This window comes from Typopeltis vanoorti, chromosome 22, assembly GCF_054136105.1.
Source record: "Typopeltis vanoorti isolate ZY-2024b chromosome 22, IOZ_Tvanoo_1.0, whole genome shotgun sequence".
In the NCBI taxonomy this organism is placed as follows: domain Eukaryota; kingdom Metazoa; phylum Arthropoda; class Arachnida; order Uropygi; family Thelyphonidae; genus Typopeltis; species Typopeltis vanoorti.
This window is the reverse complement of record NC_143570.1, coordinates 5849578-5875076: the sequence shown is the minus strand read 5'-3', so window position 1 is coordinate 5875076 and position 25499 is coordinate 5849578. Positions and strand designations below refer to the sequence as shown.

Genomic DNA, 25499 nt, shown 5'->3' with positions numbered 1-25499 from the left:
CAACTCACTATGGACCAATGGGCAGGCCTGATGTGCTAGATATCGCCATTTTCAGAAACACCCCATATCATTTCAAGTTGCAAGTTATTAATGATCTTAGCTCCGACCACAATCCAGTTCTGCTTAGCCTTGGCGGAGAAGCAGTAACCATCCCCGAACAATCCTACATAAACCTCAAGAAGCTCAACTTAATTCTCAGTAACACCACAGGCCCTGTTCCAACTATCTCCTCACCCAAAGAAGTAGACATAGCGATCAATAAACTAGAAAGAACAATCCAATCTGGCCTTACAACAGCCTCCACCGTCACCGTTCCAACCCAAATTAACCTGCTCCCTGAAGAGATCCTAAAACTTATCCGAAGCAAAAACAAAATTAGGCGACGGTACCATTCAACACTATCACCCCAGGATAAAAAAGAGCTTAACAGAGCAATAAACCTAGTCCGATATGCAATCAAAGACCATAAAAATCAGCAATGGGAGAGAAAACTAAGCTCCTTAAGCATTGAAGATAACTCGCTATGGAAGATGACTAAAGCCCTTCGCAGCGATCACCTCAACATAAAACCAATACATGGAGAAAAAGGTATAGTCTACCGAGACGATGAAAAAGCTGAAGCTTTTGCAGACTCATTGGAGCTGCAATTTCAACCAAACTACACCCATGCGGACTTGCGCTTCATTGAAAAAATCCACAAGCAAGTACGCTGTGCACTTCGTCGTCCCGCCACCCGTGACAACTCAAACTACACTACACCAAATGAAATACACCAAATTATCAAGAACCTCAATAACAGGAAAGCACCAGGTCCTGATCAGATTTCAAACAAAATTATTAAAGTACTTCCTCATAAAACTAATGCATCTTGTGGCAATCATTAATGCTACGCTAAGACTCAATTATTTTCCCACTCGATGAAAGCAAGCAGATGTAATCCTTATACACAAACCAGGGAAGGCGCCCCAGTTCCCCCAGAATTACAGACCTATCAGCCTCCTGTCGAGCCTGGGGAAAATAGCAGAAAAAGTAATTCTTAAACGCCTCCAAACTGAAACAGAGAATCTAGGTGTAATCCCAAAAGAACAATTTGGATTTAAAACTGGACATAGTACAACCCAACAAATCCACAGACTCATAGAATACATCGCTATTGGATACAACTGGAGACAGCATACAGGTGCAATCTTCCTAGATGTGGCAAAGGCCTTCGATAAAGTGTGGCACAAAGGCCTCATCCACAAACTAATTACTGCAAAATACTCACTAAACCTCATTCAAATCATAGACTCTTACCTAAAAGACCGAAAATTTCAAGTGAAACTTCGTGGACTCAAATCAACTACAAGAAGAATCACAGCAGGTGTCCCACAAGGCTCCCTGTTATCACCACTACTCTTTAACATTTTTATCTCTGATGTCCCAAGTACGACATCAACCATCATGGCATTTTATGCGGGCGACATGGCAATACTCACCAGGACGCTCAAACCATACCTGGCCACCCAAAGATTACAGACTGCAGCTAAAAATCTTGAAAAATGGTTTCGATTATGGAGAATAGATGTTAATGCAGATAAAAATACGGCCATACTATTTACAAGGAAGAAAGCAGACCATCATGGAGCAATCACGATGTTCAACACTGTTATCCCATGGCAAACAGAAGTAAAATACCTGGGAATCATACTAGATAACCGTCTCAGTTTCAACTCCCACATCTCTCATGCTTGCAATAAAGCAAATTCAACAATAGCTCAGCTCTACCCTCTACTCAACCGCATAAGCAAAGTCAGTCCAGAAAACAAATTAAGAATATACAAAACAATCATCAGACCTATACTGTCTTATGGTTCCCCGGCGTGGAGTCACACCTCTCCTAGCAACATCAAACGATTGCAATTAATCCAAACCAAATGCCTCCGAATGATCTTTGATGCCCCATGGTTTGTAAGAAACACCATTCTCCATCAAGATGGAAACCTGCAAGACAGCAACCAAGTACTTTACTCAAGCATCACTCCACCCCAACCTGCTCATTCGTGAGTCATCAGATTATGATGAAAAAGACAAATGGAAACATAAACGCCCAAAGGCGGCCCTGATCACTGATTGAAACCCTTCAACACAGCCTTAATAAGGGCGAGCCAAGTGCTCAAAAATTTCTCCATTAAACAGAGAATTTCAGAGCGATGTAGGGAGTAAAGTCCACGGGACTGACATCCATCAAGCCACAGAAGATAAAAGATAAAAGATAAGCACTCAAAATTATGAAAATAAATTGAGTAATAATTTCAACAGAAAATATAATTGTACATAAAATATAATATGTATTTTTATATTATATTTTATGTAATTAAATGCACTACTTACAATGCACTACTGTCGGTTCCTTTCAGTCTTTGTTGGTGTTGTCTTTGGACTTATTTTGTTAGCGCTTCGTCTTTGAAAGTAAGTTAAAAAATTGAGTCTCGTGTGCAGGCATGCGAACGGCAATGCTCAGCCCCATAGCTTATAGGGAGCGTTTGCTACGAGGCCAACTTATTATGACTATAATATAAACTGCATGTATGTCTGGCCTGTTTGCTGTTTCCCTGAAAAAAAAAAAAAAAACTATCCACCGCATGAGACTGGCTAACTCAACGTCATGTGTTTGCTAAGTATCGCATAATATTTCAATCAGAAGTTGAAATGAAATATTAAAAGTATTAAATTTATTAACTTACATAGTCTTTATTTAAAAAAGAAAATAAAAAAAAACCTCTGTTCATTTCCAAAACAAGATAAAATTGATTTTTTAATAATTCAGTTATTAATAATTAAAATCACGAAGTTAAATTAATTAAGCTTTCACACCTTTTTTTTTTTTTGCGTGCACAGAAACAAAACTTGACTTTGAGGATACAACTTTCTATATCAGCGCATTTCTTGACAAGAAAAACTCCGGGGATTTGGAAACAAAAATTGTATGTCATCCGAAGTATACCGTTTCCGTGAGCATCCCTACAAAAGCGTTAAGGTGTTTACAGTTTCATGACTTAGGGTTGAAAAATTACTCATATATTACAGTTAACTCCAAGTGATGTTGTATATAAATAAATGCACTAAACGTCAGCGTTGATCTTTACAGTACTACTAGATAGAGTACGCCTTATAGGTTTATGTATCCAGGGATTAATTCTCCAAGCCGTATAGAAGCGCATATTAAAACTTGATTTATTCTTCAAACTACGAATTGCTGATAAAGGTTTAACTCTTGCATTACACAACTTGACAAATAATGGCTTAGATAGGAATTTCTTGTAAAAACTTCTTAATCTGAGTCAGCATGTGTAGGTACCAGATGTGCATGCGCACATTAGCCTTTTGTTTCAGGCACCAGTGATAAGCGAACTCTGAGGGAGCACGATGTTTCAAACGTTTCTTTTTTCAGTTAGAAGTTAGGGGAATACGTTAGCCCCTGCTTAGAAGCAGTTGGAATAGCCTCGGTGTTCGAATTTTGTGTTGCTGAGGTTAATTCTGTGTTGGTGCGTGTATGAATGGCCAACTGTGGTACAATCATCTTTAATGTGGTTGTTTTGTCATTGTTTTGCTTCGTGCTTTGGTGTTTGCTGGCCAACAGGTAAGTTTTTTTTGTCACATTATTGAAGCATGATTGGTATTAATATGGATTATTTAATGTCTTATAGTTAATTTATATTTTCACAAAAAGCATTAACAGACACAGAACTTCAAAGAGATGAATAAAATATACTTGCAAAGAAAAGCAAAACCAAAAACGTAATTAATATAAAAATAAATAATAAATAAAATATATTTTTGAAATATTTCAAATATTAAGACATTTCGTTCTACCAAATTTTGTAACTGAACCGTGCAGACAGCTTCTTGTATTGAAAACTTCTGCGAGTTCTGCTAAGTTAGCGAGTTATTGTAATACTATATTCAAAAAATATAGTTTATGATCATTTTTCATTAACTTATGAATTTTTAGCTAATGCTGCTATTTAGAATTTATGATCAGAGATGTTCAAGCCTAGCTTAACAGCATGGCTTCTAAGACGTCATTAAAAGAGTTATTTTATTTTTTTTTTTTTAAGGGGAAGGGGCGGCAAAATATGCTACCGCATGGGGCGTCAAAATTTCTAGGGCCAACCCTGGGGCCAGGTCTGGTGAATATTGTGTTTGAGGTAGACATTGAAATCCCAAGTTGTATATTGTCTGTTGGATTTCATAAGCAGGTGCATTGTCCTGCAAAAGCAACACGCCTCTGCTTAGTTTCAGGGCTGCTGTAATAGTTTCACCTTTTTTGAGGTACTTGGTAAGGATTACACCATCCATATCCTATAAGACAATGGCAAGAACTTTGCCTGCTGACTTTTTGGTTCGAAACTTCTTTGGCCATGGAGAACCTTTGTGTCTCCACTCCATTGACTGTTGTATATTCTCTGTTCATAGTGACGAAGCCATGTTTCATCAACTGTCAGAATACGAGCTAAAATATTTGCACCTGATTTCTCAAAATGATCAAAAATCCCTTGAGATGACAGCACACGATTTCTCTTTTGATCAACATTCAAACCTTTGGGGACACTTTACTGAGAGTATCTGCATGTCCAGAGTTTGGTAGATAATAACACCAACTCGTTCTCTGGATGTCTCCAGAGTCTTTGAGATGTTTTTGGCTGGCATTTGTTCATCAAGGATTATGGCATGCACTGCATCGAAGTTTTCAGGTGTGATCGCTGTGGAAGGTTCCCTGACCTGGGAGCATCTGTGTCTCAGGATGCCCAGCTTTCAATTGTTGGTTATACTGGAAAGCACAGTCCCCTAAATTCTCACACAATGCTTGGTGAATCTGAGTTGCAGACGTTTTTTTGCAGCACGAAAAACCTGATGACCCGCACCTCTGTGTCTTCGAATTTCTTCAAAACCATTAACATGTTTTCTTCCATATCCTAAATGAAAAACAAAAACAATTAAAAAAAAAAAAAAAATTGCACACACATCTTCACCCCACATGCCTTATAATTCATTTTTCGGTGAACTATATTTTCGATGAATTGTTGTTTTTCGATCAATTGCGTTTCGATGAATTGTGTTTTCTATTAACTGCTGATCGGTGAATTGCTTTTCCGTGGAATTGCCTTTCGAGGAATTGCTTTTTCGATTAACTGTTGTTCGATGAACTGATTTTCGATGAATTGTTTATTCGGTGAATTACTTTTTCGATAAATTGTCGTTCGATGAATTGCATTCGATGAATTGTCTTTCGGTTAACTGTTTTTCGGTGAACTCTCTGGATACTCATGAAAGGCTGTATGAGTGTGGAATCTTTAGCGCCGTTGGTGAGCTAAATATTACATAATTCGTCTCCCTTGTTCCCCAGACATGCATAATGTTCTTTCAAGCCATTCCAGGCCTTCAGTAAGCAAGATGTTGCTGTTGATGGTGGTGGCCTCATGCCGGGAAACGAAAATTGTCTGGCACCTAAAGACATTAGCAATCGATTCTTCAACTCACTGCCTAGTGGGTGGAAAGCAGAGATCCATCCTATTCGACCAACCAAGGTCGTTTAGTTTAAAAGATATGGTAGAGTGGCAAAGATTTAGGATAAATTTAGTATAAATGAAGTCCAGAATAGTTGAGAAAAAGAAAAGGAATCGATCTCTGTGAAAGGAGACGTTAGTTAACTGTGGTAGCTTTATTACGCTTGCAATGAGGTGGCAACAACCAGGAGGTGTGTGTGTGTGTGGGGGGGGGTGAATATTTATATTTAGATAATTCTGGACTTTTCAAAAGCAGTAGATAAGCTGCTCCCTTTGAAATTAAGGAGAATGGAAACAAATAAGAGATTGATGGGCTCCGATAGTTCTAATAGGTGTCAATATTTGTAAATCGGTTGGAAAAACCTGGTTTCGAATTCTCTCTATGAAGCGAGGAACTTTTAATACACTTTTCAAATGAAAACGAGTTAACCGGTTTTAGATTGATGTGGACAGAGTTTTTGATCCCTAAAACTTGGACTTTTCATTCCCCAAAACAGAAAAACTGGAAACACACACACACACACACACACACACACACACACACACACACACACACACACACACACACACACACACACACGGTTAACAGACATAATATACTAATCTCACAGCATGATTAATTGATATAATTAATTATATAATTCTTATATAATAATGAGATAATGAAAACCGTACTCAAGAGACCAAACACTTCTTGAAGCCACTTCGCTCCTTCGGTAAGCAGGGAAGTGGTTTCACTCTGAGCGAAATTCATCTGCCACCTAAAGACAGTCACAAACATCCATTCCAGCAGAGAAATTGGAACTCATAGCTTGTTGACTGGATGCGAGATATACTATCCACTTTTTAACCTGGCCGGTTTGGATGTTATATTTAGTTACTTTGGAAATGATTTAATCAATCAAAACATAGCCAGTCTCAGAGAAGCAAGGGTGATAAGTGAAGGTGCCAAATATCGAGTTCGACATTTGGGTCTCTCCTGTTTAATTGATATATTAATGACACAGTACAATCTAATACAAAAGTGTGAGGCAACGATGAGATCACACAACATATGATAATGGTGATGCTGCTGTATAATGCATTTAACTCCTCCCGTCTCGATCAATGCTTTCATTTCACTTTGAAGATACTTTCAGTATATATTCATATATTTTTAAATGACAGTTCCATTCACGAAAAGGCGAAAAGATATACCATGGTATTATGAGCGTGAAAAAGAGATTAGTCATAAAGAGAATGGTATAATTCTAAAAATATTGACCTTCTCAATAAAGGATCTCCATTCAGAAGTTCAATATTTTTAGAGTTATACCATTTCAGACTTTCAACACTCAAGTTTGATAAACACCAGCAATGAAAATGAAAATCATCATCATCCCCATGATCGTAGGACTTCCATGGAGTCATACGACCTATCGTAAAAGATCAATTTGGGTGGCACAAAATCTATCGTACCAGTCCTTCCACACGTTCACCGTCTACAGTCTCTTTCCACCATTTCATCATGTAGTTTCATGTAGCCACTTGTCTCTATGCAAAAACCCACCCTCCATATTGCTTCCTTGTGCAACTTTTAGAGATAATCCTTTGTCCTGTTACCCCCTCGGTAAAATCTTCAGCAGTTTATGTCTTAATCATATTAGCACCTCTTCTTCAGCATACCAAACTTCACAATATGATCTTCGTTACCAGTCTTTATAATCTCTCCCCTCCCCCCCCCAAAAAAATAATAATCGTCACCCCTTCCGACAAAATTCAGGTGACTAAATATGTGCAAATGTGATTTGATAAGACCGTATACAGTGGAACCACTCCATCCTTATGTCTGCTGGTCTTCTCATGTCCATACCACTGCTATTCTATGCATTGAACAATACCTTCAGGTTTGTGAATTAGAAAATGTGGATGGAGGGAAGGGTCCTCATGGCTCTGCAAACGTCCATCTAATATATTATTTCTTAGTTCATTCAGTTTTTTAGTATAAGCAATAGTTCTTATTTATAATAATCATCATCAATTCCTGATATGTATCTCCAAGGCGGGGATACCTCCACCGCCCTCGGATATTATGATTAGTATTGCATGAAATGTTTTACATTCGACTAATCCATCAAGGAGTCTCATCATGGTGGATCACGAAGAGACATTTAAAACTGTGGGAGAGAACAAGCCTATGTTGCCAGCTTTGTCTGCAGATGATAACGTTGATATCCCCGGCTGAAATCGGCTATTTCACCTTCAATAAAAAAGTCATATTCCGGGAGTCCTAGATGCGATTCGAGAGTAGATATTTCAAAATAAAAGGTACGCACGCTTCTGATTGCTGTACGATGGCGTTTTTGAACTCTTCTTGGCATGATTAAAATTAAAAATAATAAATAAATTTCGCTAGTCGATCTAGCCATACCCAGAAACGCTTTGGATAAGGCTAGCTTTGAGAAATCTGAGAAATCTTGATGTGATTCGAACTAATTAAGTTCGAATAAATAAAGTTATGTGGCAACTTTATTTATTCATTATTCAGTTCTGAAGCTTGACGTCGATTTTCTGTTGCAAACAGGGAGAAGAACGACGCAAAATGAGAAGCACGTACGTTGCCTTCAAAAAAAATTTGTAAAACAATCCTTGCATCACATCCTAGATAAGAAGATTAACTTCCCTAATAATGATGACATTTAGTAGCAAATGTAGGTGATTGAACTCCCGAGACTTTGTACACTGATTCGAACGTACTGACCCGAGATGTGATCTGGAAAATGTCGTAGATAATATAGATCATAAAGACAAGTGATGGTGCACGCTCGTGATGATAGTAGACTACTAGTTAAAAATAGAAAATGCTTCGTAAACAACGTACTGACTTTATTTGATATTAATGAAGTAGTCGCATTGTATGCACTATCACATTTACAGCCGTTCTTAAATGTAGAAACTATTTGAATATTTCTTTCTTTTTCGCTTTGTTTTTTTCCAAATTATTTATATTCAAGATCTCATTCCATCGTATTCCTTTACGTATTAAGTTTGACCAAGTGACTCTTATTGACGTTCAAAACTAAAGTTTCACAATGAATTAATGTATGGTAATCATATTTCCATAATTTACTGAGAGTCTTATCTGGCTGATTGGTCTGTTTTAGACGAGAATAAAGAGATTGTTTTAGATTGGTGTACGCAATAGTAATATTACTTACAAATTCGCTAGAATTTCTCTCCAAAATACTATTAATTGGAAAGACATGAGTTCGGATTCCGTCAAGGACGCGAAAAACTTTTATCAGGACTTTTCAACTGAAGGAGAGTTAATCGGTCTCATGCGAAGATGGAGGGGTGTTTTGCTTCGCAAGGCAAATTGGCCAGGAGAGCACACCAACTGACAGACAGAAATACATTGTAATCATCTTATTTACCATCTTATAAACACTATCTTATGGTGTTTATAAACATCTTATGGTGTTTATAAGTAAGTTTGTAAATAAGATGGTGTTTATATGAGACACATCTCTCTCTCTCTCTCTCTCTCTCTCTCTCTCTCTCTCTCTCACACACACACACACACACACACACACACACACACACACACACACACACACACACACACACACACACACACACACACACACACACACACACACACACACACACACACACACACACACACACACACACACAATCATACTGAATGTATTAACAATGCATGCAAACTTCTAACCAGGAGACAACTCGTCCTTGGATAGAAAAGCCCACCCCATCAATCCTCCACTTTCTTCTAATATTTCGATATTTCGAAACAGATGAGAACACTAGCAGTTACTGGTCAACATCTGATCAATATCTAGCTTCAACCCCCCCCCGTCCGAACTAACCTCTCTTTCTTTTGTTTTATTCACTTTGCTTCTGCTTTCTTTAGAACAGATTCCTCTTATGCTGTCTTTGGTAAGGACAAAGACAAAAGAGAAATCTCACCACAATCTCCAAGAAGTTCAAGAAGCACATCAACAGATTTCTGTTTTTTCCCTTAACCTGTTCCCTGCACATACGTCACTGATGTGATTTTGCAACCCTATCAATATTTTTATTACTATAGCATTTGTTCATTCGTATATGTGATAGAAGCAAATTTTAGTAAGATGTTTTAGATAGTGTTTCGAAACTTATTAAGAAATCAATTTCTCATTTGTAGATTATTTTCAATCATACTCCATTTCAGTAATGGATGCGAATTCAGGTGAAAGGAAACTTCGGACAAACTGTATATTTATGTCGTTGACAATGATTTTAATCTCAAAGGTTAAGCTAAAATTTATCACTTAAGGTATTGAGAATTTCATTCCCTGCTCAGGTTTACTCTTGGTCACATTATAACAGTTTCTTGAAGAAAAAAAAAAGAAAAAAAAAAGACCTATTTGTATATCAAAGCCATATTCAAGGACACGATCAATATCTAGCTTTAATTCCCCCCCCCGTCCGAACCAACCTCTCTTTCTGTCGTTTTATTCACTTTGCTATTCACTTGGCAACCATGGTTTTGACAGCTTTAGACCGCAATCAACGCTACACTTCGAGAACTCCATCATGCAATAGAATTTTCGCTATTCCAAAACTGAACTTTTCAAGTCATCGTTAATGTCTCAAAGAAGCTTATGAAAACGAATTGGAGTAAGTGCTAGCATCAAAAAGACACACACTTCACCCAATTGATATTCAGCGAAAGTGCTTATAATGCAGCTGGATGGAGAAATCCAGAAAACTGTGAACCATCTTCCGTACGTCGGTACTCTCAGCAAACGATATGAAAATTCTTTGTAATCCACCAGTGCAGCTTTTGGACTGGTCAGTTAAAGAGTCCTTGATCAATGGGATATTCATGCTGCATGCAAACTCTTGGTTTATATGGCTTCAATTATTCCACCTTTACTATATAGTTGTGAAACGCATGCAGAAGTACCTGAAAATTTTTCCGGACTTATATTTTTATAAATGAATTATTTGTAATAGTTTTCATATACTTGAAATAAAATAATATAAGGCAGTTTAAAAAAAATAAGATCTCTTCGAAGTGGGAGTTTTGAAGCTTTTCACAGATAATATAGATCATAAAGACAAGTGATGGTGCATGCTCGTGATTAGCAATGTGAGAAAGGCTTAATGCACCGGTGGATGACGTTATTTGATATTGAGCCTTGTTAACATACGTCGGTAATATTGCATCACAACAACAATTCTAGTTTCCATCTCTGTGATATTTTTGATACCGTGAAGCTGAGCAAGGTTGTTGAAAGTTACGCAATCTTGTATTTTCTTACCCCTGAAAATTATCTTTCTTACATGTATATGTATGTGCCGTAAAACAGTACCGGATAAAAGACCAGAAAAGGGCAAACGCAGGTGAAAATTTCCAGCAAGAATTCACCATCTGCTGTGATGACCTTTAGATTATTATTTTATTTTTTTCAAAAAAAAAAAAAAAAAAAAAAAGAAAGAAAGAAAAAGAAAAAAGTCGAACACTGATCATGGATTTTTATTCATAAACACTCCTTCACATAAAAATGAAAGGCCACGTATGCAGTTTCTTTTTAAGAAAAATAAGGTTTTCTGTATGGAAAGGAATATCGCTTGCCTTTTTTGCTTGTAGACGCTGAATTATTATGACCAAGTGGCTTCTTAAGACGCGTAATATCAGGAAAGACATAAATTAATACGAAATCCAAGTTTTAGTTATTATAGAGTCTGTCAGTTATTCAAATTCCTGATGACGCAGGGAGATGAATAAATACCGGTAATTAAGAATATACATAAACTTGTATTATCTTCCTGTTGAGAGTTCATCCAATAAGCCTACAGAGGTAACAGCTATGAAATTCTAGTGGTTACTCACTCTCCTATGAACCTGTTATGGTTACAAAATTTTCAATCAGTATTAATAACATCGCGTATCGAGATTATGTGTCTGTCATTAACACTAACCAATATTAAATTTCCCATGTAGAAGCATCCCTCGTTGTTATGAATAACCTGAATTGATTTCAACTTTATTTGTGTCTTACTCTGGACTTCAAGAGTGTGAAGACATCCCCCTTTTTCTAATATAACACTCTGATCTCATGCAGTGATGCACCCAGAGGGGGGGGGAGGAGCCTTGGCTCTATGATGATGCAGGGATCTAGGTGTGATGGTGGACAAGGACCTGAAATTCAGGGGCCACATTGCACAAGTTGTGAAGACATCATATCGAATAATGGCAATGATGCGGAGAACCCTGACATACAGAAATAGAGAGGTTATGATTCCATTGTATAAGGCCTTGATCAGGCCTCACATGGATTATTCTGCACAGATTTGATCGCCGGGTTTTCATGGTGACGAGGATATGTTGGAAAGGGTACAGAGAAGATTCACAAAGGTAGTCGGTGGTCTTTGGAATGTGGAGTACGAGGACAGATTGAGGGAATGTAAGTTGCAGAGCCTCGTGAATAGGAGGAAGAGGGGTGGGGAATATGATTGAGACATATAAACTGGTCAGGGGTTGTTATCAGGTAGATATGGAAGAGATTTTTCATAGAATTGGAGAGGGAAGTAGAACAAGAAGCCATTGCTTGGAAATTGTATAAAGAGGGTGTGAGCAAAGGAGTGAGAAGCAGGTTCTTTGCATGGAATTTGGTTGGTGAGTGGAATGCATTGCCTGGGTGTGTTGTGAATGTGGACACATTGAATCAGTTTAAGACGAGGTTGGATGAGTACCTCCCACGATGAGGCTCTGACTCCACGGAGGTAGGGTGTTAATAATAATAATAATAATAATAATAATAATACTTGTACATACAGCATAGGAGCCCCTCTGTAGAGCAGGATAACTTGAACATTTGCCCATGGATCAGAAAGACCTAAGTTTGAATGCCATCCAGGACGCGAAGAATCTTTATAAGATTTTTTTTTCCCATTTGAAGATGAGTTAGCCGGTTTCATACGAAAGTGGAAGGGTTTTTTCTTTCCAGAAAAGATTTTTCATTCCACCGCCAGGCAAACTGGAAAGAAAATAGGCGCGCTTAACATATATAACACATTGGCCTTATAGCTTTATTCTCTTAGTTCCAACTGCATCATAGGAATTCTGGAATTTGGTTGCAATTTTAAACATTTATACGAAATGAGCACTAGCAGCAAGAAACAAACTGCATGTGATTAGTGAAATATGCACATTTCAGTTCCAGCTAGTTTCGTATTTGTTCAATACGTTGTTTACACGCAATTTACACACAGGGAATATATATTTAGACATAAGATAAGCACTTTATTCCGGAAAAAAAAAAAGGTTATAGAACCCACCCTGGAAACATTCGTGAGGCTTGAGGATTACCGAGAATTATTATTATTATTATTTTATTTTTGGAATGAGAATTTATGACCAGTGAAAATTTACGAACAGTCAACATTATTCGATTTTTTTTTTTTTTTAACACTCTGCTAAGCTTCACATCGTGTTGTTTCCTTCATATACCTTCTTAACAGACGTTACCTGGTTATCTACATCATATGGGAAATACAAACTGCTTCTGAAATCTAATCAGGTATTTATTTTAAAAAAGATAAGCACTCAACAGGAACTTGACCTCTTCAAAAATACCCCGAACACAATGAAATGCATTTAGGCTACATAAAATTTTCAGAACTGTACGTTACCGTGCTACGTAAGCAATTTTCTTTTATGCTTACATTTAAAAAGTAAATTTCATGCATTTCTTGCATTGTATTTTATATTTAGAATCCCTAAAGAAAAGCGAGTGGTGAATATTCATTCGGGGAATAGTGCTGAAGTGGCGAGTGTCCAACCGAAACATTCGAAAGGTTAAAATAATACTTAAAAATTGCTGCGCACTTAAAAATATTTGCACTTTTTACATGTGAAAAGCTTTATTTTTACTTATTTATCCTCTCATCGGGCACGAATTAAATCCATTTATATTTGAACACAAAAGTTGACTCAGCATACCTGTCTGCATGTACAGTATTTCAAATCTAAGACAGATTTCTTGAGGATATATATCACCTTACGTGCATTACAAATTCAATTTTACACAAAAAACATGTAATCGGGCTGAATTAATTTGTAATGAAACATTCTTGTGTTTTTCTTGCACTTGCCAGCATGGTTAATCAAGCGAATAGCGTATACCATTATTTTAGACTAAAAATACCAATTTACCAATCCCTAATCTATAAGCTGTCAACAGATAAAGATCTAAAAGCCTTGATTGAAAATCTGAGCCAAGTCTGAGCATACGTTGCACGTTCCAGTGGTTGCTGTTTGTCAGATAGTGTGCAGAAACACAGACCTTGGATACTATCGTTAGGTATGAGAGTTGCTTTTCTTCTCCCCCCCCCCCCCCAGTCCCGGGTGGATGTATGTTATAGTTTTGAAACTATATCTTCTTCTAACTTCTTCATCGACAACTTCGAACGTACAGACTGATGTTATTACCAGTCGATATCACGCCCTTGATCCTCTGTTTTGCCCAAAGCAAAATCTAGAAATCAGGTCACCAAAAACGATGTCAACCTCTGGAGCAACTGCAACTGTCAACCCTTTAGTTACTGATAGCGCACTCCAGATGCGTTGTTTCTGGGTAATTGTACTCAGACGCGGGCAATAATGTCGTGTTTTTATGTAATTAAAGAACTGTTGCTTTACATCTCCATGCAAAGTCCATATCCTGTCCTGATAGCCTATATAATTTATGAATTTTAGTTGTCGCTCCGGTGTTTACATCAGTCCTCACTGTTTAACTATAAACAAGTCGGTTATATCATTAGCGACACATCATTTCTATCGCTGTAAAATTGCCACAGTTAATATTTAACTGGGACTCCTGTGACATTTTATGATAATGACTGCAGCTAAAGAGGACATATTTGCTAGAATCACAGTATCTGAATCTTATCTGCGCCGCTTATTAACTTTACTATATGCCATAAACCATTTTGTGTATCATAGTAGCCTATTAACAACTGGCAAGTTAGGAGCAAGCCCGGAGCGTGTGTAATACATAGGATGACCTATATCGGTGTGTTGTCATTTTTTGTATCGTTCCCTAAGAAGGTCCCTAGTTCAAGTCAAATCTTTCGCTGTTCGTGGTCAATAAAACTAATCTTAATGAACAAAAAAGATGGGGGATTTCGTATAATAGACCCTTTAAAGTGATAATCTAATTTGTTTAAGTACAGATTAAAACTGAATTTACATGATAATTTTTATGATGATCTTGAATATGTCTGCATACACGCTGTACATCCTCTTTCTGACAGATCTGGTGGTTGTTCCATTTCCCGTCATATCCTAATATTGTGCTTATTCAAACAGCTATTACTTACCTTCCCCCTCCCCCCGCCTGTCATTTAGAAAAATTAATATGGCAACAAATGCTCAAAACTCCAGCGGTTAAGTACAAGAAACTTCATAGGACAGGAAGGTGGTTTTGAATAGCTTAAGTATATCCAAAACTCAAAATAAATTGTAACATGAACTTTTGGATACTTTGGGGAGAGGGATTGTGTTATGCCGTGTGTAATAGCATTACAAGAATAATGCCGTGTACGAAAGCAGAAAAGCCACATAAAAACTAAGTGTTTTAGGTTTGGCTTTTTCCCTCTAAAAATTCAAGATATTCTACTGTACAGTAGATTTTCAATTAAATGATTGGAATTATTTTTCCAGCTTACTGAACATCTAAAGTTATTTGTTTCATCACAGCATCTTCCATCTTTTCTCTCTTGAGCTATTTCAGTAAAATCCAGGATTTCTAAGTCTTTTTGGATGGTATCCTCTAGGTCGCTTTCCATCAAGCCTCATCTTGAAATCTTGTTTAGCCATTCTCGCCTCACCGACAGTTTTTGTACATGTCCGAGCCATCTCAATTTGCAAGCTCTGATTTCAGTAATTAGTAGAGTCGATCCAGTTCTTGATTATATCCTCTTCTCCATTCACGTGTTGTGTTATCTCTTACAAGTCCTACAAGTCTTACAAGTTTCGTAAGGATTTTATTTTCAAAAATCTGTATGACTTTTGCATCTTGGTCTGTTATGCTGCAGGTTTTGGCTCCATATGAAACACCAGGTTTAATAATTATCTTGTGCATTTTTATTTTAGCTCTCTTTGAGAGAATTTTGGATGATGGTAAATGGTAAAATCCATTGTAAGTATAGATTCTAACTTGCATTTCCATGCTAATTTTATTATCTCGAGTAATCAATTTGCCAAGATGTTTGAAGGAAGTGACATTTTTATGTGATCCCTATCGACGAAAGGTTGTGAACCTATAGTATATCAGCAGGGTGCATTAAGGTTGTTTATTTATTTATTATAAAACCCGGGAACCCCGCTCTAGAGACCAAATATAGGCGATGTTTGATCTCTCACCTAAACCGTTCTCCAGTACTATGCTCAAAGCAGGATTGAACCTGCAGCTGTTGGTTGGAGATTTTCGGTGCTCTAACCAATTGGCAAACCAGGTCGGAAACTATGTCTTATTTATACAACTATATCCTTTATAACGATTGCTCAAAGAGAATCCCTTTATAAATAAAGGTGTTCACTTTGAGTAATCGTTGTTTGTATCGTTCGAATCCTTATCGCCCTCTAGTAGATGGTACGCAGTTGGCGACAACTGCACACCATCAAATGCACACCTGGTATTCTGAACTTCACTCAAAGTGTACTCAAATTATATTATTCAATCGTTCTGCTAGCCATCTAGATTTTGATTCGAAGGCTGTTGCCTTTTCATCTATTTCGGTATGTTGGTGTCGAAACAGTTTTTTCCCACTCATTTAAATATCATTTTTTCCCCTCTTGTAGTTGTACAATAAATGAACACCATCAGTTACTGAAATCAGATAAGAATTCTAGAATTGCTGAAAAAGTATAGATTGTTATTATTATACATGACACATCGAAGTAATCCAAAGACTCATCGAGGAAGGGCACTTACTCCATATCTCTCTGCCTACAGCGAACCGCTACAACCACCATCATCACCTACACCAACGCCATCTATCACTAGTGTGTTCCGTCTGTAAATTGCGTGTGTTCTCGAGGCCGATTTGTCTGTATGCGGGATGAAAAACCCGAGTTTCCAGGAGAAATAACCCTGCTACCTCCGTATGAGATCGGCTAACCCACGTTCAGTTGAGAAGGAAAGAAAGAAAAAAACATATAAAGATTCCTCTCGTCACGACGCGAATTGAACTTAGGCCTTTTCCAATCGAAGAACACAATATACCGTCGTTCCAATTGCGCTACGGACACTTTGATTAGTAATTATTATAGACAACTTTTTTACAAAAATAGCGATAAAAATACGAACTTCTATTTAACACTGGAAGCTTTTCTTCGTCAACATTTTCTTGACTGAATCAGCATAAAGTATGGATATTGTACTTCAATGTGACTTCTCATGAATATGCAACGGGCGATTTTTATTATGTTCTGTCACAAATCTCATGTCGCAGTGAAGATCGCAGACACGAGAAGGATCATTTCACTCGAAACAAGGTACATTCACTGCAATGGATAAAGACGTAGAGGATTCCGTCACTAGTTTAGTACGAACTGTTTGTTGATACTTCGATCGAAGCATCACGTGCTTCATAATCGAAGCATAAAGTATTATTTTACGCTTCTGCTATGCAACATAATAAGAAAATATAACATAACAGGTACATAAATAACTAAATACCTCCAAGCTATTATAATTGTAATTATAATAAGGAAATGATCAGACAATCATAAAATGGTACCTTTTACCATAGCATTATTATATAATTGCTTTATTATCACAACAACTGAATGTAGAGTCATTTTTTGGCTTATGTACCTTACGAAGGGGGAGAACAGAAAAGTTCTGATAAACACATAGAACAATAATAAACAAACAAACAAAAAAAATAATAATCATAATAATGTATTTTACATTTAACATTCTGCTCACATCTATTTTTTTAAATATATAGAATTAAAATATTATATTTCCTATTTAGTGCAAACACTGCATTATTTCCACACATTTTTAGTAATATTAATGTTTTTATTACATTATATTTTCATATATTACATAGTAATATTATTACATTATGCATAATAATGTTCATAAATTATATTACAATATTATGATATTATTATTATTATTATTATTATTATTATTATTATATACAAGTAATCCTTATAAACAAATGCAGAAATTTGTTTGTATAATCACTCTTTCTCAAACTTTGAAAAAAAAATTATTCAAAAAATTCTGTATAATCTTCATTGTTAACATTAGAAGAACATGTGTTGTAAATATATAATATAGAAGCAAAAAAGTATTATTAAAAATTTTAATTGAAATCCAATGTAGGAATTGCAGCACTTAGTGCTGAACTCTGTAAAATTATAAGATGCAATGTCACACAAGATGTTTATTGTATGTATAAATATTTTAGCAATCAATAAATTATCATTATTATTATTATTATATTATTATTACGGGTCTTATATTATCTCTATGGAGTCAGTAGGCTCACCGCGGGAGACCCAAACTATCAAAATAATATCTATCATATCTCTTCTTGAATTCATTTACAGACGAAGAACTCATAACTGAGTCGGGCAATGCATTCCACTCATTCACCACCCGCCAAGCAAAAAAATCTAGTTCTCACACTCTTGTTAACCACACTCTTCTTTAATTTCCAGGGATGACCTCTTGTTCTTCCATCACTATGACACAGCTGAAACATTTCCCCTGCATCAATCTTATAAAAACCTTTTAGTAATTTAAATGTTTCTATAACATCCCCTCTTCTCCGCCTATCAACCAACCTCTGCAATCCACGAACTCTCAATCTATCAATTACACCACTCACCAACTTAGTCACTCTCCTCTGAACTTTCTCCACCACTTCTTCATCTCCAAGGAATCCAGGCGATCAGACCTGAGCACAGTAATCCAGATGTGGACGTATCAGCACCTTATAAAGAGGAATAATAACCTCTTTATCTCTAGATGTTAGTGTGTTCTTTAATAACCAAGTAATTCTATGTGCTATCTTGGACACCTTAGCAATGTTCCCTCTGAATTTCAACTCCCTATCCACCAGCACACCCAAGTCCCTAGCCTCATCAATCTCTTGGAGTACCGTTCCATCAATGTAGTACACAGCTGGTAATCTTTTAATCCCAAAATGCATAACTTCACACTTTTCCGCATTGAACTGACATCCATTATCTATTGCCCATTTTGCCTGTAGTTCCCTAGCATTCTTAGGTGAAGCACGATGAGTCACATAAAGTTTGTCCATGAAACTCTTAAAGTGATTCACTCCTGCCACATTGTTCACTGTGTCACTAACAGACAATTGAAGGCGATGGCTAGCACAATGCCAGAAAATAACACTAGGAAACTTCTCTTGCATTAGCCTCTGTACACCAATACGCACACCAAACAACACGGCTGCACCATCACAAGTTACAGACAATAAATACTCCTTTACGTAATCTTCAGATAATCCTAAACACTCAAGATGACTAATTAAAGAGTTTAGAATTCCTCTAGCAGTTACACCTGATAATTCGATCAAACCTAGGAAAGGACTCACAGAAGCCGAAAGTTCAGGAAGAACTACGCGAACAATAATAATCAATGTTGTTGTGTTACTCACAATTATCGATTCATCAATAAGTATTTTGTTCTTGGAGTTCACTGTATTGTATATTAATGTTTTTCTCATTTCATTTGCGATATAGCTCACAATGTTAAAGCAAGCATTTGCAGAATGAAGAATATATCCCATGTCTAGGCCATTAAGTTCCTGTAAATCTCTTTCGTATTAAGTTCATAAATTGTTGATTTCTCCTCGCAACTTTGTAAGCGGTTCGAAATACTTTTCCTGTTACGTCTTTATTATGAGAGAAAGTATTTAGGATAACTTTCTCTAATGTTTCGGGTTTTTTTTGAGATTTTATTTTTTGGCACGCTTTGTGCGCTGCACTCTCTTTATGATTATAAATCTTTTTTTTCTTAATGACATTAACTGTTGTTTGCGAGATTCTCCAAAATGACTGATTTTACCATTTGCCCACTCCGCTGAAATTTTCGTTCCCATGAGTTTATCGATGGCAAGACTTCCAACATCACGACACGCTTTGCAGCCCAACATTCATTTCTTGAATACAACCACTCGTTTCTCTCGCGGAAGTCATTTTTCTGCAAAAATGTCCAACGTTCTGGCCAGTCATTATCAGAATCCGCTTCCTTTTGACCACGTGGATCTTCGTCTTGGTTTCGTGATTCTCTTCACCAAGTGTATTTTCGGTGCAGGTTTTCTGTTTTACAGGATCACAAGTAGATTCAACAATTTCTGCTTCTTCAGCCTTCCTTTTTTTTTACTCATTGGCATAAAGTAACTACTTATTTTACTCATTTTGAACAATGATTGCACTGATTTAACTTAGATTAATTAAAAACTCAAGTGAACCTGCCTGTTGCAGAGTGAATATAGAACTGATAAACTGATATTGGACGCAATCGGAAGTGAACACAACTTCCTGTTTCCGGTTACGTACCAACCTGTGAAACAGGAAAGCAGGGTACCAACTTATGAGTAATCAAAACTGAAAATTCAATTCGTGAACACAGTACCACCTACCGGAATATTTATAATACATTTTGCTGTCAATACATCGCAAATTTTTAAAAACTTAAGGAAAAAGGTGTCGGTACTGCGTTCCGTTGCGTCCTGTCAGAAAAAGCACTGCCTAAGTGGATCCCTCCAGCCATAGGTCTGAATTTTTCAGCTATGCCGGTCCTAATCCTGGATAGAAATAGGGGGATTGAGGTGATGATTTGATGATTGAGGTCCCTCCCCGTAATAGGGGCTCACGGCCGTTGAATCACCATACGAAATAAAAAAATAAAATAAAAATGGTAAGAGTTATTTAAATAGTTTCTAAGTAATAGTACATGGTGTCTTAGATTTTTAAGCTCGGGATTTTGCGTTTTGTGTGTGTGTGTGTGTGTGTGTGTGTGTGCGTGCGTGTGTGTGTGGTCTCCAAAGCACCGTTGAAATGATTCTTGGCTGAAATTTTTCTAAATTTCATAAGTGACGATTTGCTATATTTGTGTAGACAGTAATGCTGTACCTTAATATTGTTTCGCAAATTCTGATATTTGGATTTTTTACGTCGGTTGGCTTCATGACTTTTGCTTGGAAGGGTTTTGCAGCAGTTTTGCATAGTTTGTTATGAAGGTATTCTGCATGTTTAGTCCATTTAAAGTGGCTGTCTATGTGTAGAACAGTTATTTAGCATTACGAGTATAATATCGGAATTAATTTCTCTATAATTTTAATAGAATTGTGTACGCGTATACCATCAAATTGCATCTCTTTTTTGTTTTCTTCTCTTGTGCAACTATATCGTATTTTGAATTATGTTTTCTCTATGAATATTTCCGACATAAAAAATATAAAATTCAGGAAGAAGGGTATGCTCCACTTTTGTGGCATAAAACAACTAAACGTAAGAGAGGTAAGATTAGGTGCTTTTGTATGAAATCAGCGATCGTTTTTAAAATGGTATTAAATCTTCAACACAACTGTCATCCACATAATATTTATTCTACTTTTTTTTCATATTTCAGGTTTTATCTCTATGCTAAATAAGGATTTATGGTTATCTTTTGTCGCAGTTGTTATCTGCGAAACAAATATATGCTGACGAGAGAAAGATTTTGCATGCATAGCGGCATAAAAGTCTTCAAACCTGATTTTAATTTCAAACAAATTAAATCGTTATGATTATAGAGAATAATGCAAAAATGGTTTGAAAATTGCTGTTTAGCAGATGCGAATTGGATTTCATTTCATTTCAGTAATCTGTTTTTCATATTATGAACATATTTTGTTTTCATTTTTTCGCAGCTCGGCATCACCTTTGGTCTTAAACCACGATAATGACACATGGAAACACCAGGAGGAACTGTTTGATAATCTTACCCACACCGACAAATATAATCGTCGAGTACGACCATTTGTAGACACAGGTAAGATGATAATTTCAATGAACGTAATTCAGGTTTTTGCTCATGAAAATGTCTAAAAGAAATACGCCAATGCATGTATAAGAAATTCATAAATTCCTATAGAAAAATTTTGGTAGCAAGTTTTTTCCAGTCTATTTTTCTCCTAATTTGTTTATATTTTTTAATTAATTTTCTGGATTATGTTCGCCATTTTGAGCTATTACAACAATTAAATAAATTTTTTGGGTTTTTTTATTTATTTATTTATTATTTTTATTATTATTATTTTTTTTTTGAGATACTCATTGAGAAATGGCACTTCCTGTTGATTAACGCGTCTATTTAAGTGGTGTAAAGATCCGTCTTTTGTAAATGAGATATGTACCAATTCAGTACTTATTTTTTAAAAAATACATCTTTTAAGAATAGCGTTCCCTCCTTCGAAATCGCCAGGAAAAAAAAAAAAATCTGTTTACCTTAGAGTAAGTCCCAAATATCACTGTATTATTTATATTCCCGAGTATACAGGAAAATAAAAATTAAAAATTAAAAAAAGAAAGAAAGAAAAAGTTCATAACTTGAATTATTCAGAAAGACTGCCAACCAGTTAGAATAAATACATGGAGAATCCAAGCGTGGGAGCCAACCTATCTAGTTGGCATACATTCGCGTAATATACACCCTCTGTCCAAAAAGAAACCGAACTTTTAATAGAAAATAAAACACAAGCCAATTATAATTATTCAAATCATTTATTTGAATCAATATACTCTCCCTCAGCTTCGATACAGCGTTTGACACAGTCAATTAATTCGTTAAATGAGTTTTATATATCGGTTTTTGGATACTGTTGAGGGTCGTGGTTACTGTTCGCTTGAACGTTTTCAATGGTGTCGAATCGATTTCCTTTCATCGGCAAATGAAGTCGGGGGGGGGGGGGGGAAGAAGTCACAGGGTGCTAAATCAGGTGAATACGGCGAGTGATCCAACACACAAACTTGGTTTTTGTTCAAAAACTGTCTCACAATGTTCGAACGATGAGATGGTGTAAATCGCGAATTCAAAAAAAAAAAAAAAAAATCGCGAATTCAATTTACGAAGGTCCAAACTCTCGGTCAAAATGTGGTGCACAGTTGATTTTGGAATCCCCAATTCATCTTAAATCAATCTCACGGACGATTTGGGTTTTCTTTGATGAAATCACGCACTTTTTGGATGTTAACTTCGCTCAGTCCAGTTTTTGGATGGCCTGGCTTTTCGTCGTTCTCAAGCGTCTCACGACCACTTTGAAATCGCTAGTAAACTTGAGTACCGGATAAGCATTCATCATCGTATGCTTTTAGAAACATTTAATGCATTTTGGTAAAACCAGTGGCGCACTCAGGATTTAATCTTGGGGGGGGGCGAGTTGAGTAGACGATTTGAGAATACAGTACACACTACGCATTGCATACGACCTATGACTGAGCATCTGCAATGATCGCCAATATATGATATCCGTGATCTTTGGTCCTCCGGCTCGGGCAAACAAAGTATCGCCCGAGCACTACTTCTTAGCCTTGCGTTCAAAACGGCCGTGATTCCCGAGAGCCAGAGGGTATTCCCACCTTATGTGACCGCTAATTCATCAGTAGCAGAGAAATAGAAGACACGACACAACATAAATTTAAAAAAAAAAAAAAAAAGAATTTTAATTAGGAAAAGATTTTTGGAAATTTTTCTAAGTTTTTTCCTCTTTCGTTTTTTTGGGGCCAGGGCCCCTTGGCCCCCTCCCTGGGTGCGCCAATGGGTAAAACATTTACCAAGTTTAACACAAAAGTCAATCGCAGCAGCTCTTTGTTTGAAACTCATTTTCCGACCGTTCGTCAAAACACTGTCACTCTTGGCACTATAACTCGGCTTCTAATGAAACAAATGTCATAAACAGTTGATACAACACTAATGAAGATTGCGGCTTTCGACAACAAAAAGATACAACAGGTGGCGCCACTAATTTATTTTATTTTCGAAAAGTTCTGTTTCGTTTTGGACAGAGGGTGTATATATAATATATTTCATATAACGCAGAATAGTTCTGACCATGGAATTGGAATTAAGGGAAAAAAAATAAATAAACACGCCTTATGTTTGGAAGCTGTAATCAGTGGAGCAATAGTTTTGAGGATGTACTCCGATGTATGTATTGGTCAGACTTTTTACACAACAAACAGACGGAGGAGTGATTTAGGATAGAAGAAACATTTTAAACAGAACCAAATTATTGGTTCTTTGGTGATTTCAGAAGTAAAAGAAGTTTGAAGTGACATATAAGACAATCAGTGTTACTTTGGAATATTAGAATCGTTTTTCTTTCTGAACTGAGTTCGGTGATGGAATGCTTGCGAAGAGACCTTTATACAGGACGCGACGACATCGCATTTCGCTGTCGACGAATTCATCTGGTTGAACAGCAAACATCCGAACAGTGGAATGACAAGTGTGGACAATAAAACTGACGTGCAAGAAGTTTGAATGTCTTCGTTCTCTCTCTCTCTCTCTCTCCAGAATATGTGCTGGAACCAGATCGTCATTCAAGAGTTGATTCTCAGCTTTTCACCCCCCCACCGCTATTTTTCTTTATTCAAAAAAAAAAAAAAAATTAAAGGACTGATGTAGAACTTTCGCAGTGTGTTTTAAAGATCTATTTAATACCGACCGTCATGACATGAGCATGTCATTCTTAAACCAATTAAAAGAAAGAATTCTTGTATAATTAGTGGTTTTGAAATGAGATTCCTTCATCTCTATTTGATTTGATCTGATTGCAATTACAACAAAAACAATTAAAGCTATGAGGCCAGAATATTACACCTGTTACGGTAATTGCTTTTCGCTTGCCAGTTTGTGGAATGAAAATTTTGAATTTATTATTATTATTTTTTTTTTAGGATTTCTTCACACCGCCTCCACATGAGACCGATTACATCATCGTTAGTAGAATGACTTTATTCAGATCAGGCCTTTCTAGCCGAGGAAGAAATAAATGTCGCCAGTTTGTTCTGGCTAACATTTTTAATTATCTTCGAAATACCATCCAAATAGGAGTACTCGCAGCTACATCATAGCAGATTAGAGAGCAGGGAATTAGTTTCGACCACATACTATAAAGAAAATATTGCGACATATTTTTTTAACATCACTTTAGGTTCCGCATTGCAGCTTTTGTCAAAAACAATACATTATTCCCTAATCCAATATTTCTTTGTCTTTTGCAGGTGAAGTTGTGGTAGTTAATACCAGCGTCTTTGTCTATAGCATAGCCTCAATTGATGAAATACACACCGTAAGTACTTCTTTAAATCTCTTTTTTAAATATTTTAAACCATTCATAATCTTTAATTAATTATTTTTTTAATTTAATATTTAAATTTAATTAAGTATATGTGGTTGAAATAAATACATAAACCCAGTAGGCTGCGGGTTCGAATCCCACTTGAGCATGGATGTTTTCGATTGTCTTTAGGTGAGAGACGAATTTCATCTCCTGTAGGAGCAACATAAAGAAAAAAAGCAAATAAAGGGAAGAATAATCCTCTCAATGGAAATTTGAAAGTGCAATGCCGAGGCTCATGAAATTGTTAAATACCTATGGTGCATTTCAGAATAAACGATTTCTTTCATAATGTATAATGCCTTCGATTAATAAATGTGATTATTATTATTATTATTATCTCAACCTAGTCCGCGCGTTTAGCCTAGTGGCTATGCGCTTCGCAACCATATGCCTGGGGATGGAGTGTCCCAGGTTCGATTCCCGTCGGTGACATGAGGAGCTGAAGGATCTTCCTCAGCCATAGCCAAGTTAGCCGGTCTTATACGTGGACAGCAGGGTTTTTCATCCCGCAAGCAGGCA

At 36.5% G+C, this 25499-nt stretch overlaps 1 protein-coding gene across 1 annotated transcript in view; it reads left to right on the top strand.

Moving 5' to 3' along the window:
- Window positions 1-3387: 3387 nt before the first annotated feature.
- Window positions 3388-25499, top strand: part of LOC150094130 (glycine receptor subunit alpha-1-like) — a 45125-nt gene continuing 23013 nt past the window's right edge. Inside the window, exons 1-3 of the mRNA XM_090411796.1 lie at window positions 3388-3622; window positions 21507-21628; window positions 24862-24929. Of these exons, the coding sequence (XP_090267922.1) occupies window positions 3540-3622; window positions 21507-21628; window positions 24862-24929 (273 nt within the window). The 5' untranslated portion in view covers window positions 3388-3539. The remainder of the gene's footprint in view (window positions 3623-21506; window positions 21629-24861; window positions 24930-25499) is intronic.